The sequence below is a fragment of the Eubalaena glacialis genome, chromosome 11, assembly GCF_028564815.1.
Source record: "Eubalaena glacialis isolate mEubGla1 chromosome 11, mEubGla1.1.hap2.+ XY, whole genome shotgun sequence".
Lineage (NCBI taxonomy): Eukaryota > Metazoa > Chordata > Mammalia > Artiodactyla > Balaenidae > Eubalaena > Eubalaena glacialis.
The window spans coordinates 89466704-89481256 of NC_083726.1; the positions used below are offsets into that span (position 1 = coordinate 89466704).

General features: G+C 38.1%; 1 protein-coding gene across 2 annotated transcripts in view; it reads right to left on the bottom strand.

The window, feature by feature from the left end:
* FGD4 (FYVE, RhoGEF and PH domain containing 4) overlaps positions 1 to 14553 on the bottom strand; it is a 194538-nt gene that overhangs the window by 14934 nt on the left and 165051 nt on the right. For both annotated transcript variants that reach the window (XM_061204389.1, XM_061204390.1), the window contains 3 exons: positions 7247 to 7385; positions 4942 to 5000; positions 4482 to 4628 (listed from right to left, as the gene is read on the bottom strand). In XM_061204389.1, the coding sequence (XP_061060372.1) occupies positions 4482 to 4628; positions 4942 to 5000; positions 7247 to 7385 (345 nt within the window). The remainder of the gene's footprint in view (positions 1 to 4481; positions 4629 to 4941; positions 5001 to 7246; positions 7386 to 14553) is intronic.

Here is a 14553-nt window from a genome sequence, read left to right on the forward strand (position 1 = left end):
AGACAAAAGCAACTGGGAACTTAAACACTCATGTAACCTCTCATGTGTCAGGATCATTATCTGTAAAAGTCACAGGTTGTTGAGAGGATTAAATGAGGCATAATGTCCTGTTCTGTCAGGTCCTCTTTTTAGCTCCAACCATCAAAGAAATGTTGATGGATATTTAAAACATTTCAACATGTTTATGTGACAATGTCCACTGTACTCATTCTGAAAGCAAATTTTTTACCAGTTTGTTCCTCATACATTATTTTGCAACTTCCTATAACTAACATCATAAATTTCATTTCCACACTGGATAATGTAGAAATAAAAGGGCACTAAATACATTTTTATCAGATATATCTGAGCACCACATTTCACATTTACATTTCTAGAAGGGAACATAATCAATGCTTTATCATTAATTGTCCACTGTATTCTAAGTATGGCAATCACAGCCTCATTGTAGTACACAGAATTTAGAGATCGAAAATACTCTTAAAGGTTCTCGTCACCATCCCAGCTTGATTAAGGCAACAGCTTGCTAACTGTTCATGTTAGTATTTCTTTCTTCTATAAGGCCTTCTCAGGAGGGGATTTGGCCATGTCTGAACAGTACTGCAGGAGTTGCAAAGCGCCACCAAAATGGACAGGGCTAGCCAATAAATACCCTTTTTCTTCTGCTTAGAGGTGAAGGTGATAATGCTTATAAAAAGATGCCATATACATAAAGGAATTAAGTAGCTAGTCCTGTTCCCTCTGTGAACCTTGCTCCTGTGGCAAAAGCCACCACCACCTTCTCTGGGTTTTGCTGGTACTAAAAGAGGGAGTAGCACCAAGTAGACTGACTTTCCCTTTCAGTGAAAGAAACTCCTTTTATTCCATGCCCGCTGCTCAGAAGTAGTTATTGACAAAGCAGTCTCTGGCTGGCAAGCTCTAGAAGTGCTAGGCTGTGCCAAAATCTAGAAGAAAGTCTCAACTTTATTAAAAGTGTAGGGAGGTTCCTGCTTCTTGATCTCCAGGGTTTCTCGACTAGTTATTTCAAGTCTCTCTAAAATATATTATTTGATTGAAATAATTCAATTTCATGTCTCACTAGTGACAGTTCATTAAAGTTTGTTTTAGAAGGTAAAAATACATTGTTGGAGAAAATTTCCAGTGCCCGGCCTGTATTCAAAGTTTAAATAAGTCAAGAGAAAAAAAAATATATAACTCTGTCAAAAGGTATAAGGAAACAAGGACTAGAACTCCAAAGAGCCAAGAATAAAACCTCCTATCATTCTATGGGATAATTCAGTGATTTTCTTTTTTAACTTTCAGATGTCAGGTGTGGTTATTTACTTACTCAACAGAGTACCCTACATAACATAAAAAGCATGATGTGGAGGCAAGCAAATATGCAAACACATGATGATCATTTGAAAGCTGAAATCAAATTCTAAATATAACTTGGTTTTTCAGATTTACAAGTGTAATATCTCCAGAATAGGAAATAGAAAACTAGCGCTCATTTTACTTCTAGAGAGAAAGGAGAAAAAATAAAAGGTACTTCTGGGGGCTTCCCTGGTGGCGCAGTGGTTGAGAATCTGCCTGCTAATGCAGGGGACACGGGTTCGAGCCCTGGTCTGGGAAGATCCCACATGCCACGGAGCAACTAGGCCCGTGAGCCACAACTACTGAGCCTGCGCATCTGGAGCCTGTGCTCTACAACAAGAGAGGCCACGATAGTGAGAGGCCCGCGCACCGCGATGAAGAGTGGCCCCCGCTTGCCGCAACTAGAGAAAGCCCTCACAGAAACGAAGACCCAACACAGCCAAAAATAAATAAATAAATAAATTAAAAAAAAAAAAAAAAAGGTACTTCTGAAGTTTCTACATATAAGAAAAAAAAGATGCTCTATGGGAATAAATGTGTGCTGGGGAGAGGAGAGATTCTGTGACAAGTACAGTACTAGAGGGGAAGGACTGAAAGAATGAACACTACAAGAACTGCTTCTAAGATGGTCTTCAAAAGATGAATAAGGCTTTCCTAAAATTTCTGCTGTATGACTCCATTCTCCTGGAAGGCAATGACACGATATGTTTGATAGCTTATAATAACTGTAACAAGATGGGTACTTTTCTCAAAGTCACTACTGTTGTATTCCCCCAAGGCCCTTTGCCATCTGTCCTCCAAATAGCTGTTTAATTTGGCTCTGAATTAAGGTATTCAATCCAAAACTATTTCCAGAATAATTCTCAAATGTGAAAATTAAACCAAGGCCATTGGTTAGACACAGAGCTGAAAGTTTAACTATAGAAACTGTAACACTGATGTTGAAGAGGGGAAAGGAAAATTACCTAAGCACCTACAGGTAAAGACAAAGGGAAGACACTGACTCCCAGGCATTTTGCCCAGAACAGTATATTAAGCATGTCTTTTTAATCTGGATTTTTGATGCTTTGACATCTTGGGGCTTTGCTGACACTGGAGGACTGCCCCCTCTCAGGACTACTCAATTCTTTGAGACAGTGAGTGACTCACCTGCAAGCATGACTTTCATATGGAAACCAACAGATCCAGAACTCACACCCCAACCACCTCCTCTATTGAGCGCTTACACTCTGGGTCAGTATTCCCCTTCCCTAAGAACCCTAAGGCTAGGTACCAGGCAACAGTCCCTGTGTGCCAGATCCTGATGAAATTATTTAAACTAGCAAATTCTAAGCTGGTTTTCTCTGCCTTGCCTATTCCTTCTCGCAGAAACCACAGTACAGGCTCTTGCCCACATTTGCTGCTTGCTTTCTCTGCCTTCTGACCAACTCTGGTGCTTTCTCATGTAGCTCTTCCATGGTGTGGCGTGCCCCCTCCTTTTGGAATCTGCGAGTATAACTATCTTTTCAATGGCAATCATCTCCTGATGTGTTGGCCTCACCATATTTGAATAACAAAACCTACATTTCAAAATAAACAGCCCTCTGGACCCTAACATGACATCACATGTCCCTGATTTACATTTAGGTCTCTGTAAAACTTCTGAAAGGTGAAGTTCTTCTGTTGAGCTCCAATGAAGATTTTTTTATAGTTAATTTGTAAAATATCTATAAATTTTTTAAGTTACTGAGATATAATTCATATACCCTTTTAAAATGTATAATTCATGGTTTTTATATAGTTGTAAATTGTGCAGCCATCACTACCGTCTAATTTTAGAACATTTCATGACTCTAAATGGAAATCCTGTATCCATTGCCTCCTCCCCACCAGCCCTAGGCTACCACTACTTACTTCCTGCCTCTATGCATTTGCCTATTCTAGACATTTCATATAAATGGAATCATATCACACAGTGTGGCTTTTTGTGAATGGCTTCTTTCACTTTACACAACGGTTTCAAAGTTCATCCACACAGTATGTATCAGTATTTTATTCCTTTTTACTGCCATATAATATTCCAGTGCATGGTTATACCACATTTTGTTTATCCATTCATCAACTGATGGACATTTAGTTTGTTTCCACTTTTTGGCTATAATGAATACTTTTGCTATGAACATTCATGTATAAATTTTGTGTGGACATGTTTTCAGTTTTCTTGAGTTATACAAACTTGAAGTAGAAACGCTTCAAGAGAGATACTGAACACCCTTCTACATGACAATTAGTTCTTGTAAATCTTCCTTTCAAAGGAAGCTGTAACCAGACAACAGAAACCTCTAAGCCCCCAACAACTCATACTAAGGCTGGTGAGATGACTGCCTTGCAGCAGAAAAGTCAGATGTGATAACATCCTGAGATTGTGTCATGTGCCAGTTACCGGGCAGCCTCTTGACCAATGTGTCTGTTTCTTTGCCTATAATAACAATCATAGTAATAGCTAACATTTACTGAGCTATTACTCAATGTTAGCTTATTGTTACTCATTGTTAGCTATTATGATTATTATCATATCATTAGATATAGAAAGGAGCTGGAATTAACAGAGACTAAAATATAATGGCCTGGATGCCCCAGGGAGAGCTCCTATATTTTCGATAAGTTCTAGACTAACTGTCATTTCCCAGAAGTTAAGGAAGGGATGGAGACTGATCGCAGTGAAAAGGAACTATGTAGCAAACTCATGTACTTTTACATAGATATTTGAGGCACAAGTTTTACAACTTTGTCTATATATTTTTCAACTAGAAGAATTAAAAATAGTGGTCCCCACATATACACTGATGGCTATGATCATCATGGAAAGGTTAAATCATCTTCACTACGTGTTACTGAAGTAAATTATACATGGTAAGTACACAGAAAGATTATAGAAAAATACTTCAAAAACAGATTTGTGTCCTTGAAAGAACAAGTTTCAGTTACTAAGGACATTCCCTGATGTGGAATCTTGACAGTACTGACTAAACCAGGTTAGATATAATTGTTTTGGTGAGAGCAAGCAAGCATCCTACTTTTCCAAGATGCATATAACAATGTTTATGGGTTATTCTTATGTGACTTGCTCATACTACAAAACTCACTAAGAAAAGGTAGCGCTCTTGTGCCGATGTGTTCCGAGCAGCTAGTTTGAGGATCTGTCCTTCTTTTATTAGTTCATTTGAAGGATTTACAATGTCTTCTTCTTCTCCCAACATTTCATAAATCTCTAAGAGTTTCTTTAGGTTCTCCTAGGAAATTAAAACAAAACACAGCAAGATCATATATAAGGAGGTTTCACCTTAGTTCCTTTAATCAATGACCTTAGCTAAAATATACATAATTCAGAAGGGATTGGAACTAAGCATAAATTTTGGTATAAAGTATGTCAGTTATGATCAAATTAAAACCTGGGAGAAGAGGGATAACACTAAACATTTTATAAACAATCTTTTTTGTTCACTTGTATCAATTCATTTGGGTCCAAACCTGTAGATAATATCAGACTATATTATTGGCAATTATCTAACTAGAATATTCCCATTTCCTCTGGAAACCACTTACCATTTTTCTTATTGCACTATTAGAATGACTTGCTGCTGTAGATATAATTTCAAGTGATTCTAAATGGAAAAAAAGAAAAGTAAATACATTTTGTCCTTACTATGTTACTAGATAGCTGAATAATATACAGTACAATAAGAAGAAAACTGAGACCGAAGATACACGATAAAAGCAGGGGGCAATTTGCATTTACAAGCTGGATACTTTCAAAAGTTCATTTGTAAGCAGATTATTTGGAACTTGAAGGGTATTTCCTCATTAAAAGTCATATACAGTGAGTAGGCTCTTAGGTACATTTAATCGATAAGGGACCTTCAAAATAACAAACACCCTGACACTAGCTTGGTACAAGGAACTTTGTCAGGGGCTTTCATATATATTAGGTCAATTCATTCTTATGCAACCTTGAATGGAAAGTATATTAGCTTCATTTGGCAGATGAAAGAAGTAGAGAGTGATGTGACTTGGCTAAGGTCACAAATTATGATACTGAAGGGCTACATTAGAACCTAAGTCTTCTAACTCAAAGTTCTACAACATTTCAGCAGTAGTAAGTATTTCACTAGTTTTATGAGAAAATTAACCACCAAGCATAATCAGTTTTCCTTGGGAAAACACACTCACATTTCTAGTCTAGGTGAAAGGGAATTTTCTGATGCCAATGTTGATGGAGGGTTTTGTTGCTAGGGCAGGTGATAGCGAGAGATGGGAATGGGAACTCTGATATGGGCAAGGTAGGAGCTTCGGGACTACTGGTGAAGAGATGTGAAAGCTGAGGCTTCCTGCTGGATTAACCTGAGGGAATGTTCTCAATCCTACATCATGTCCTGCTCTCTTCCTTTCTTTCCTATCTTATGAATACTGGTTGGGTTAATTCTGTTACCACAACAACCCCATTATTCTGAACCAACTTTTCTGTTTTCTTCGTTCTACTGCTGAACAAAATGCACTTTTGTTGCGTTCCCCTCTACTTTTAGGTCTCTAAAAGTACTTCTGTGATTTCCTTAGAACTTTAGTGTAAGTAGTAATGGGAAACCAAAAAGAGTAATAAAATACCCTATTATGTTGCTGACTCTCTCATTTTTGACATAGCTACCTTAGCAGGAGTCAAAGCCTTTTGAGTATAGAAGAAGCAGAATTTTTATTTATATTTTGGAGAACTATCCTGATTTTGGCAATTCTTTGCATTCCACATAGGATCCAAGGCAAAAGGACACAAATTAAGATGGGCTGGGGCCACTGCCCACGAGACTAGTTTGAGAAGTAGCAATGGTGATCCAACCTCCAATCCTACCACTACTAAAACCAAGCACTCAGGCCAGGTGAGTGGAAAGTGGGGATGAAGTGGAAAGTGGAAGAAGACAAGTTAGGATAATTCTAAACTTTAGAGGAAGAAAGGGGAGATGAGACGTTCCTGTGGTCACCAACTCACTTGGATGGTGGGAGAAACATCACAGATAGCCTATGTTCAGAAAAAGACCCAGTCTCTAAGACCAAAGATTGTGTTTTGTGTTCATCTCTCAACAAGGTTCACTTATAACAGCAGACAAAAAAGTATTAGAGAAAGTAGCAATGCTTTAAGACTGTACACCACTATTGTTTGTACATGTTGATTACTAATCCAAGTTAAATTTTCTCTTCACAGTTAACTGATTTTTTTAAAGTACACAAGAAAACAAAATTCTTATTGAAACTCTTAAGCCCTAAAAAGTCTTCCATTATGATCTAATGAAAAAATAAAAGATTTTTTATTTTTTCATAAAAAAAAAAAGTAGTACAGGAGTAGAGCAGGAATAAAGTTTTCTCAGGGAAAATGTTAACTGACACTAAACAGCACCATTGTCTCTTCTGTCTTAGAGTAGAAAAAGGTAGACAGATATCACTTTGCTTAGGCTATTTTTACATAGTAAATGTCATCTTAGTTTTCTTGGTATGTATCAACCTACCTAATTAACCAGCAGCACTAGTAATTCTGAATGGTTGTATTCTTCCTGTGAGAAGGTAATTGTGTATTGCTATTCCAGATGTCTCTAAGACTATAGTTTTATATTTCACAGTTAATGATTAACGTGAAACCAGCATGAGAAATGTGATTTGCATTGCTCCAAGCCTATGATTTGGGCTCAAAAGTGCTTGCCTAATTGAGGTGCTGATGACAATTTCCAGTGAGGTTATTTTCTGGCACCAATATTTTACTAAAGTGGCTATGAGACCTATCTCACTTTGAAATCACAAGCCTACTTGGCCACTATATTATCCCATAATGGAAAGCAGGGGCGGGGCGGGGGTGGGGAGGAGTATTTACTTTTAGCATCATTCCAGTCCGGAGAACCAGGGGGCAATTTCCTTAGGTAGTCCTTAAGGAGCATCTCATACCGGGGAATCCGCTGAACAGGTTCTAGCATGTGATGCTGCAAAGTCAAGCTCCCACAGATCTTCTGTTTCTGTAATGAGAAAGGTTTTTTAAAAAAGATTTAAAAATTAGGTTACCCAGTCTAAAACAATTCAACGTAACATAGAATTTTCATTAAGGGCAGCATTTCCCTACAAAGTGTGGTCTGTGCATCACCTGCATTAGATATACCTGGGATGCTATTAAAAATGGAAATTCTGGCTTCCCTGGTGGTGCAGTGTTTGAGAATCTGCCTGCTAATGCAGGGGACACGGGTTCGAGCCCTGGTCTGGGAAGATCCCACATGCCACGGAGCAACTAGGCCTGTGAGCCACAACTACTGAGCCTGCGCGTCTGGAGCCTGTGCCCTGCAACAAGAGAGGCCGCGATAGTGAGAGGCCCGCGCACCGCGATGAAGAGTGGCCCCTGCTCGCCGCAACTGGAGAAAGCCCTCGCACAGAAACGAAGACCCAACACAGCCAAAATAAATAAATAAATAAATAAATTTATAAAAAAAAAAAAAAAAGGAAATTCTGAACCCCAACGCAATCTATGAAACCACAGTTTTGAGGCTACAGCCTGGGCATATGCATAAAAACACCTCCAATTCTTCCATTAAAGTTTGAGGACCACCAATCTAGTGTTAAGAACAGAAAGAAAAATCAAGCAGAATTTTAAGCAAGAAATTTCCAGATTGATGGCATCCACTTCAATTAGTCACTACAAGGGTTTGTCAGGTCACATTATTAAATCATACTCCAGAGATTTTTAAAAGAAGCATCTATTTAATGAGGGTCACTAAGTAACACTGCATTAAATGACTCTGGACTCAGCAGAAACTATTTCATAATAAGGCTACCATAAATGTCATTTCCTTTGAACTTAAAAAAGACTCCACATGTAGAAAAGTGACAAGATAAGAAAATTTTAATTTTTCATTAGGTCATGGCATTCTTTTCCATTAGAAACCAAACTCTAAACAGATCTCCTTTGCTTAGGGCAAAATTGAGTCTATAGAACATGCTTTCAGTAAGCTGTCAACATGGAAGGAGAGAAAAAAGATTACTTGAAAAATAAGATGTGTTCCTGTTCATATTAAACAAAGCAGAAACCCCCTTAATATATTTATTAATGACCATGATCAGGGCACTGCAGGGTAAAAAATGTTGTATTAAGACATGATGTTTGCATTCAAAGCAAACAAGAAACTAAAAGCTTCAGAGAGAATGGAATATTTACACATGAACTCAGGTGAGGTCAGGCTTTGGGCAGGGAAATGAGGAATACCAGGGGGTAAGTGCAGGAAGAGGGACCTTGGAGAACAGGCCCAAGACAGCGGGGCATGAAGCATGTTTAGTGAAAGGGGGCAGTTGAGTTCTGCTCGGAAATAAGATATTTATAGGGAAATAGGGAATGAGGAAGAAAAGGTAATCTGGGGCAATAATGTCAAGCTGGGTTTAGATTTACTTCATCTAATGCAGGTTTTCATGCAGGGGAGTGACATCATTAGATATGACAGCTATTAAGATTAACCTACAGCAATGTGGCTTTAGGCAGATGTGGGGAAACTAGTTTGGAAGTTATTGTAGACCAGGAGAAAAGTAAAAAGAGCCTGAAGTTAGCATGGAAGCTGAGGGTTAATGGCTTTCCTTAATAAAGTGTAAGATATTAATATTATAAGTTTAGTTATTGCATTTGATTTTCTCCAGCAAGCCTATGGTATATATATACACACATGCATGTATATATATATCTCCAGGAAAATATTACTGATCCCCAGATTTTTACATGAAGAAACTGGCTCAGAAAAGTTAGGGGAGTTTTCTAAGGTCAAGTGGCTCTAAGTGGCCGACTAGAATCCTAAACTAGGTTAGTTGATTCTCAGTCTACCATTCCTTTCACAACTCCATCCTTTCCTCATAATATGGAGAAGACAGACATTGCTGAGATAGTTTTAATATTTGATGAAACAACGATAATGACCACCATCGTGTAGTGAGCACTTACTATGCAACAAGCTCCATGCTAAGTCCCTTGAAAATATTATCTAACAGGCAAATGAACACATACAGAGAATGAGGAAAAGTGACAAATCAAAGATAAAGCCAAGTGGTCAAATTCTGGTGAATAAAAGAATATTGGTGCTATGTGATAAATCCAATCACATAACCACAAGCTACTCTGTGCAAGGCACAAAAGGTCAAGTGGAAAAAAAGTCTGTAAGCTAAAGACAGGAATGGAACATGTTGACTTTGTATTGACAACAAGATGTTCATACAGAATTGTGTAGCCAGCACTCACCATTTTGTAACTGGAGTTCAGGGGTAGAGGAATATACTAGAAATAATGACCCTATAAGCATCTGTATGACATGATGGTTAAAGGCTTGGGAAACTATGATGTCACTGAGAGTGTGGAGAGAAAGAAGATTATGAAGGGCAAAAACCTTGTATTCTGCCCACATTTCAATATTAGCAAAAGGGGTTAGTGAAAGAACCAAAGAAGGAGCCAGTGTTCAGAAAGGTAGATGAATGCTTAATCATGAGAGAAAAGAGATGTTCAAAAAAAGGAGTGAAGGGGAAAAGCAAGACTTTTGGCTATGGCTGAGTGAGGAGACTGGCAAAATCCTCCCTTTAAAAAGCAACTTTATAATGAGAAGCTACTATAGCACTGGGAACTCTACTCAATGCTCCGTGGTGACCTAAACGGGAAGGAAATCCAAAAAAGAGGGGATATATGTATACATACAGTTGATTCACTTTGCTGCACAGTAGAAACTAACACAATGTTGTAAAGCAACTATATTCCAATAAAAATTAAAAAAAAAAAAAAAAGCAACTTTAAAGCTGGATAAAATTGATTTTAACAACAACAACAACAATCATTTCAGCACTTTGGAAATTGACCAAAGGCACAAAACAATCTGAAAAGTGTTTCTTTTAAAAACTGCTGAACTTTGGGTCAGAACAGTAAGAAGCTGTGGTATTCTGGCCTGGGGCTGCACCTCTTCCTCCCCCAGCTCAGTCAATGTGAAGATTCTGCAAGGGTGGGGCAGGCTGTGAGGACTGGCGGTTTCTCTGCTGAAGTTAAGAGGGCTCATTTGATTTAGAGCGGTGAACCATATGCCCAGCAACACTGTCAGTGGAAGTGATGGTCTCTGAGGTGGGCAAGTGGGGAAGACCAATGACTTTAATAGCCTGAAGCTGTGTTGTGGTCGGACAATCATTTTCTTCGCTGAGGCTGTGTGAATAACCAGCACAGACAGAAGAGAGCCCAAGGCAGCAATCTCCTGGCCACTCTGAGGTTGTGGAGATGCAGACAGAAGATACAGATAGGAGATGTGAAAGGGCCACAAGGACTTGGAAATGGCCTGATCTTTAAATAAGTGTGTGCCCCTCCACACACACTTATAGGGCCATCAGCAGAGGAGAGAAGCTAACTGGATCTAGGTAGTTAAGCACCTGTGTTTAATAACTGTTTGATCTTTAACCTACACAGATATAGGGGCAACCCCTATAAAGCCAAGATCACATACAAACACAAGAATATTCAACAAAAAACTGAATAGAGACATTAGTGGCTGCATACCAGAGGAGAGATAAAGTTCATAGATTTAGTCTAAGCAAGTTAATAAACAAACAAACAAAAAAACAAAAGTAACCACAGCCACTCTCAGTAGGGAAAATCCGAATCTAGAGTTCCCACAAAATAGGTTATCTAAAATGTCCAGGGCTTCCCTGGTGGCACAGTGGTCAAGAATCTGCCTGCCAATGCAGGGGACACGGGTTTGAGCCCTGGTCCGGGAAGATGCCACATGCCGCAGAGCAACTAAGCCCATGCACCACAACTACTGAAGCCCGTGCGCCTAGAGCCCGTGCTCTGCAACAAGAGAAGCCACCGCAATGAGAAGTCCACGCACCTCAACGAAGAGTAGCTTCCACTCGCCACAACTAGAGAAAGCCCATGCGCAGCAACAAAGACCCAACGCAGCCAAAAATAAATAAACAAACAAACAAATTATAATGTCCAATATTCAGCAAAAAAAAGAGAGATATTCAAATAAATAGTGAAGTATTAACCTACACTGAAGAAAAAAGGCAGTCAAATAAAATTGTCTCTGAGTGAACTGAGATACTGGATGTAGCAAAGATTTCAACACAGCTATTATATGTATGTTCAAAGAAATAAAGGTAATCATATTTGAAGAACATGAAAAGTATAACAACAATACATGCATACATAGCAATTTTCAAGGAGGAATCAGACAGTATAAAAAAGAACCAAATGAAAATTCTGGAGTTGAAAAGTACAATAACTGAAATGAAAAATTCACCCCAGAGACTCAACAGCAGAAATAAGATGGCAGAAGAATCAATCAAAGAGAAAAAAGGAAGAAAAGTGAACAGGTCTCAGAAACTCGCATAATGGGACTTCCCTGGTGGAGCAGTGGTTAAGAATCCGCCTGCCAGTGCAGGGGACACGGGTTCACGCCCTGGTCCGGGAAGATCCCACATGCCGCGGAGCAACTAAGCTCGTGTGCCACAACTACTGAGCCTGCGCTCTAGAGCCCACGAGCCACAACTACTGAGCCCACGCACCAAAGCCTGTTACTGAAGCCTCCGTGCCTAGAATCCGTGCTCCGCAACAAGAGAAGCCACCACAATGAGAAGCCCACACACCTCAACGAAGAGTAGCCCCTGCTCACCACAACTAGAGAAAGCCTGTGCACAGCAACGAAGACCCAGTGCAGCCAAAAATAAATAAATAAATAAATTTTTTAAAAAAAGAAAGAAACTTGGGTAATGAAAATATGAAATTCAAAGAAACAATGGCTGAAAACTTCTCAAACTGATTTAAAAAAATCTACACAACCAAGAAGCTCAATCTACTCCAAGCAGGATAAATACAAAAAAGATCCACATCATTTTCAAACTATTAAAAGCCAAAAACAAAGAGAAAACTTTGAAAGCAGCAAGAGAAAAGCGATTCATTACATACAGGGGACTGTCAATACAATTAAGGGCTAACTTCTCATCTGACACAAGGGAGGACAGAAAGCAGTGAAATGACATTCAAATTGCTGAAAGAAAAAAGCTATCAGCCAAGAATTCTGTGTCTAGCAATGCTATCATTCAATAGAGAAGAAAAAAATATTTTCCAAATAAACAAAGCCCAAGAAAATTCATTGCTATTCACTCTACCTCACAAGAAACACATCATTTTCATACTGAAAGGAACTTATTCCAGAAATGGTAAATATATGGGTTAAAAACATATTTGTAGACATTTTTCTTTTTTCAAATTGAAGAATAGTTGATTTACAATGTTGTGTTAGTTTCTGGTGTACAGCAAAATGATTCAGTTACACATATATATTCTCTATCCATATTCTTTTCCATTATGGTTTATCACAGGATATTGAATATATTTCCTGGTGCTATACAGTAGGACCTTGTTGCTTATCTCTTTTATATATAGTAGTTTGTATCTGCTAATCCCAAACTCCTAATTTATCCCTCCCGCACCCCCCTTTCCTCTTTGGTAACCATAAGCTTGTTTTCTATGTCTTTGAGTCTGTTTCTGTTTCGTAAATAAGTTCATTTGTGTCATATTTTAGATTCCACATATAAGTGATGTCATATGGTATTTGTCTTTCTCTTTCTGACTTACTTCACTTAATATGATAATCTCTAGGTCCATCCATGTTGCCACAGATGACATTATTTCATTCACTTTTATGGCTGAGTAGTATTCCACTGTGTATATATACTACATCCTCTTTTTCCATTCAACTGTCGATGGACATTTAAATTGCTTCCATGTCTTGGCTATTGTAAATAGTGCTGCTATGAACATTGGGGTGCATGTATCTTTTCGAATTAGAGTTTTCTCTGGATATACGCCCAGGAGTGGGATTGCTGGATCATATGGTTACTCTTAAGTTTTTTAAGGAACCTCCATACTATTCTCCATAGTGGTTGCACCAATTTACATCCCCACCAACAGTGTTGGAGGGTTCCCTTTTTTCCACATCCTCTCCAGCATTTATTTGTAGACTTTTAAATGATGGCCATTCTGACTGGTGTGAGATGATACCTAACTGTAATTTTGATTTGCATTTCTCTAATAATTAGTGATGTTGATCATCTTTTTATGTGCCTTTTGGCCATCTGTATGTCCATTTTGGAGAAATGTCTATTTAGGTCATCTGCCCATTTTTTGATTGGGTTGTTTGCTTTTTTGTTATTGAGTTGTATGAGCCATTTGTATATTTTGGAAATTAAGCCTTTGTCGGTTGTACCATTTGCAAATATTTTCTCCCAGTCCATAGGCTGTCTCTTCATTTTGCTTACAGTTTCCTTTGCTGTGCAAAAGCTTATAAGTTTGACTAGGTCCCATTTGTTTATTTTTGCTTTTATTTTTATTGCCTCAGGAGACTGACCTAAGAAAACATTGGTACAATTTCTGTCAGAGAATGTTTTGCTATATTCTCTTCTAGGAGTTTTATGGAGTCATGTCTTATATCTAAGTCTTTAAGCCATTTTGAATTTATTTTTGTGTATGGTGTGAGGGTGTGTTCTAACTTCATTGATTTACATGCAGCTGTTCAGGTTTCCCAACACCAATTGCTGAAGAGACTGTTTTTTCTCCATTGTATATTTTTGTCTCCTTTGTCGAAGATTAACTGACCATAGGTGTGTGGGTTTATTTCTGGGCTCTCTATTCTATACCATTGATCCACATGTCTGTTTTTATACCAATATCACACTGTTTTGATTACTGTAGCTTTATAGTATTGTCTGAAGTCTCAGAGGGTTATGCCCCCAGCTTTCTTCTTTTTCCTCAGGATTGCTTTGGCAATTCTGGGTCTTTTATGGTTCCATATAAATTTTAGGATTATTTGTTCTAGTTCTGTAAAAAATGTCATGGGTATTTTGATAGGGATTGTATTAAACCTGTAGATTACTTCTGGTAGTATGGCTATTTTAACAATATTAATTTTTCCAATCCAAGAGCATGGGATAGTTTTCCATTTCTTTGACTCATCTTCAATTTCCTTTATCAATGTTTTATAATTCTCAGCATATAAATCTTTTACCTCCTTCGTCAGGTTTTATTCCTAAGTATTTTTTTTTTTTTGCTGCAATTTTAAAAGGGATTGTTTTTTTACTTTCCCTTTTTGATATTTCATTGTTAGTGTAAAGAAATGCAACAGATTT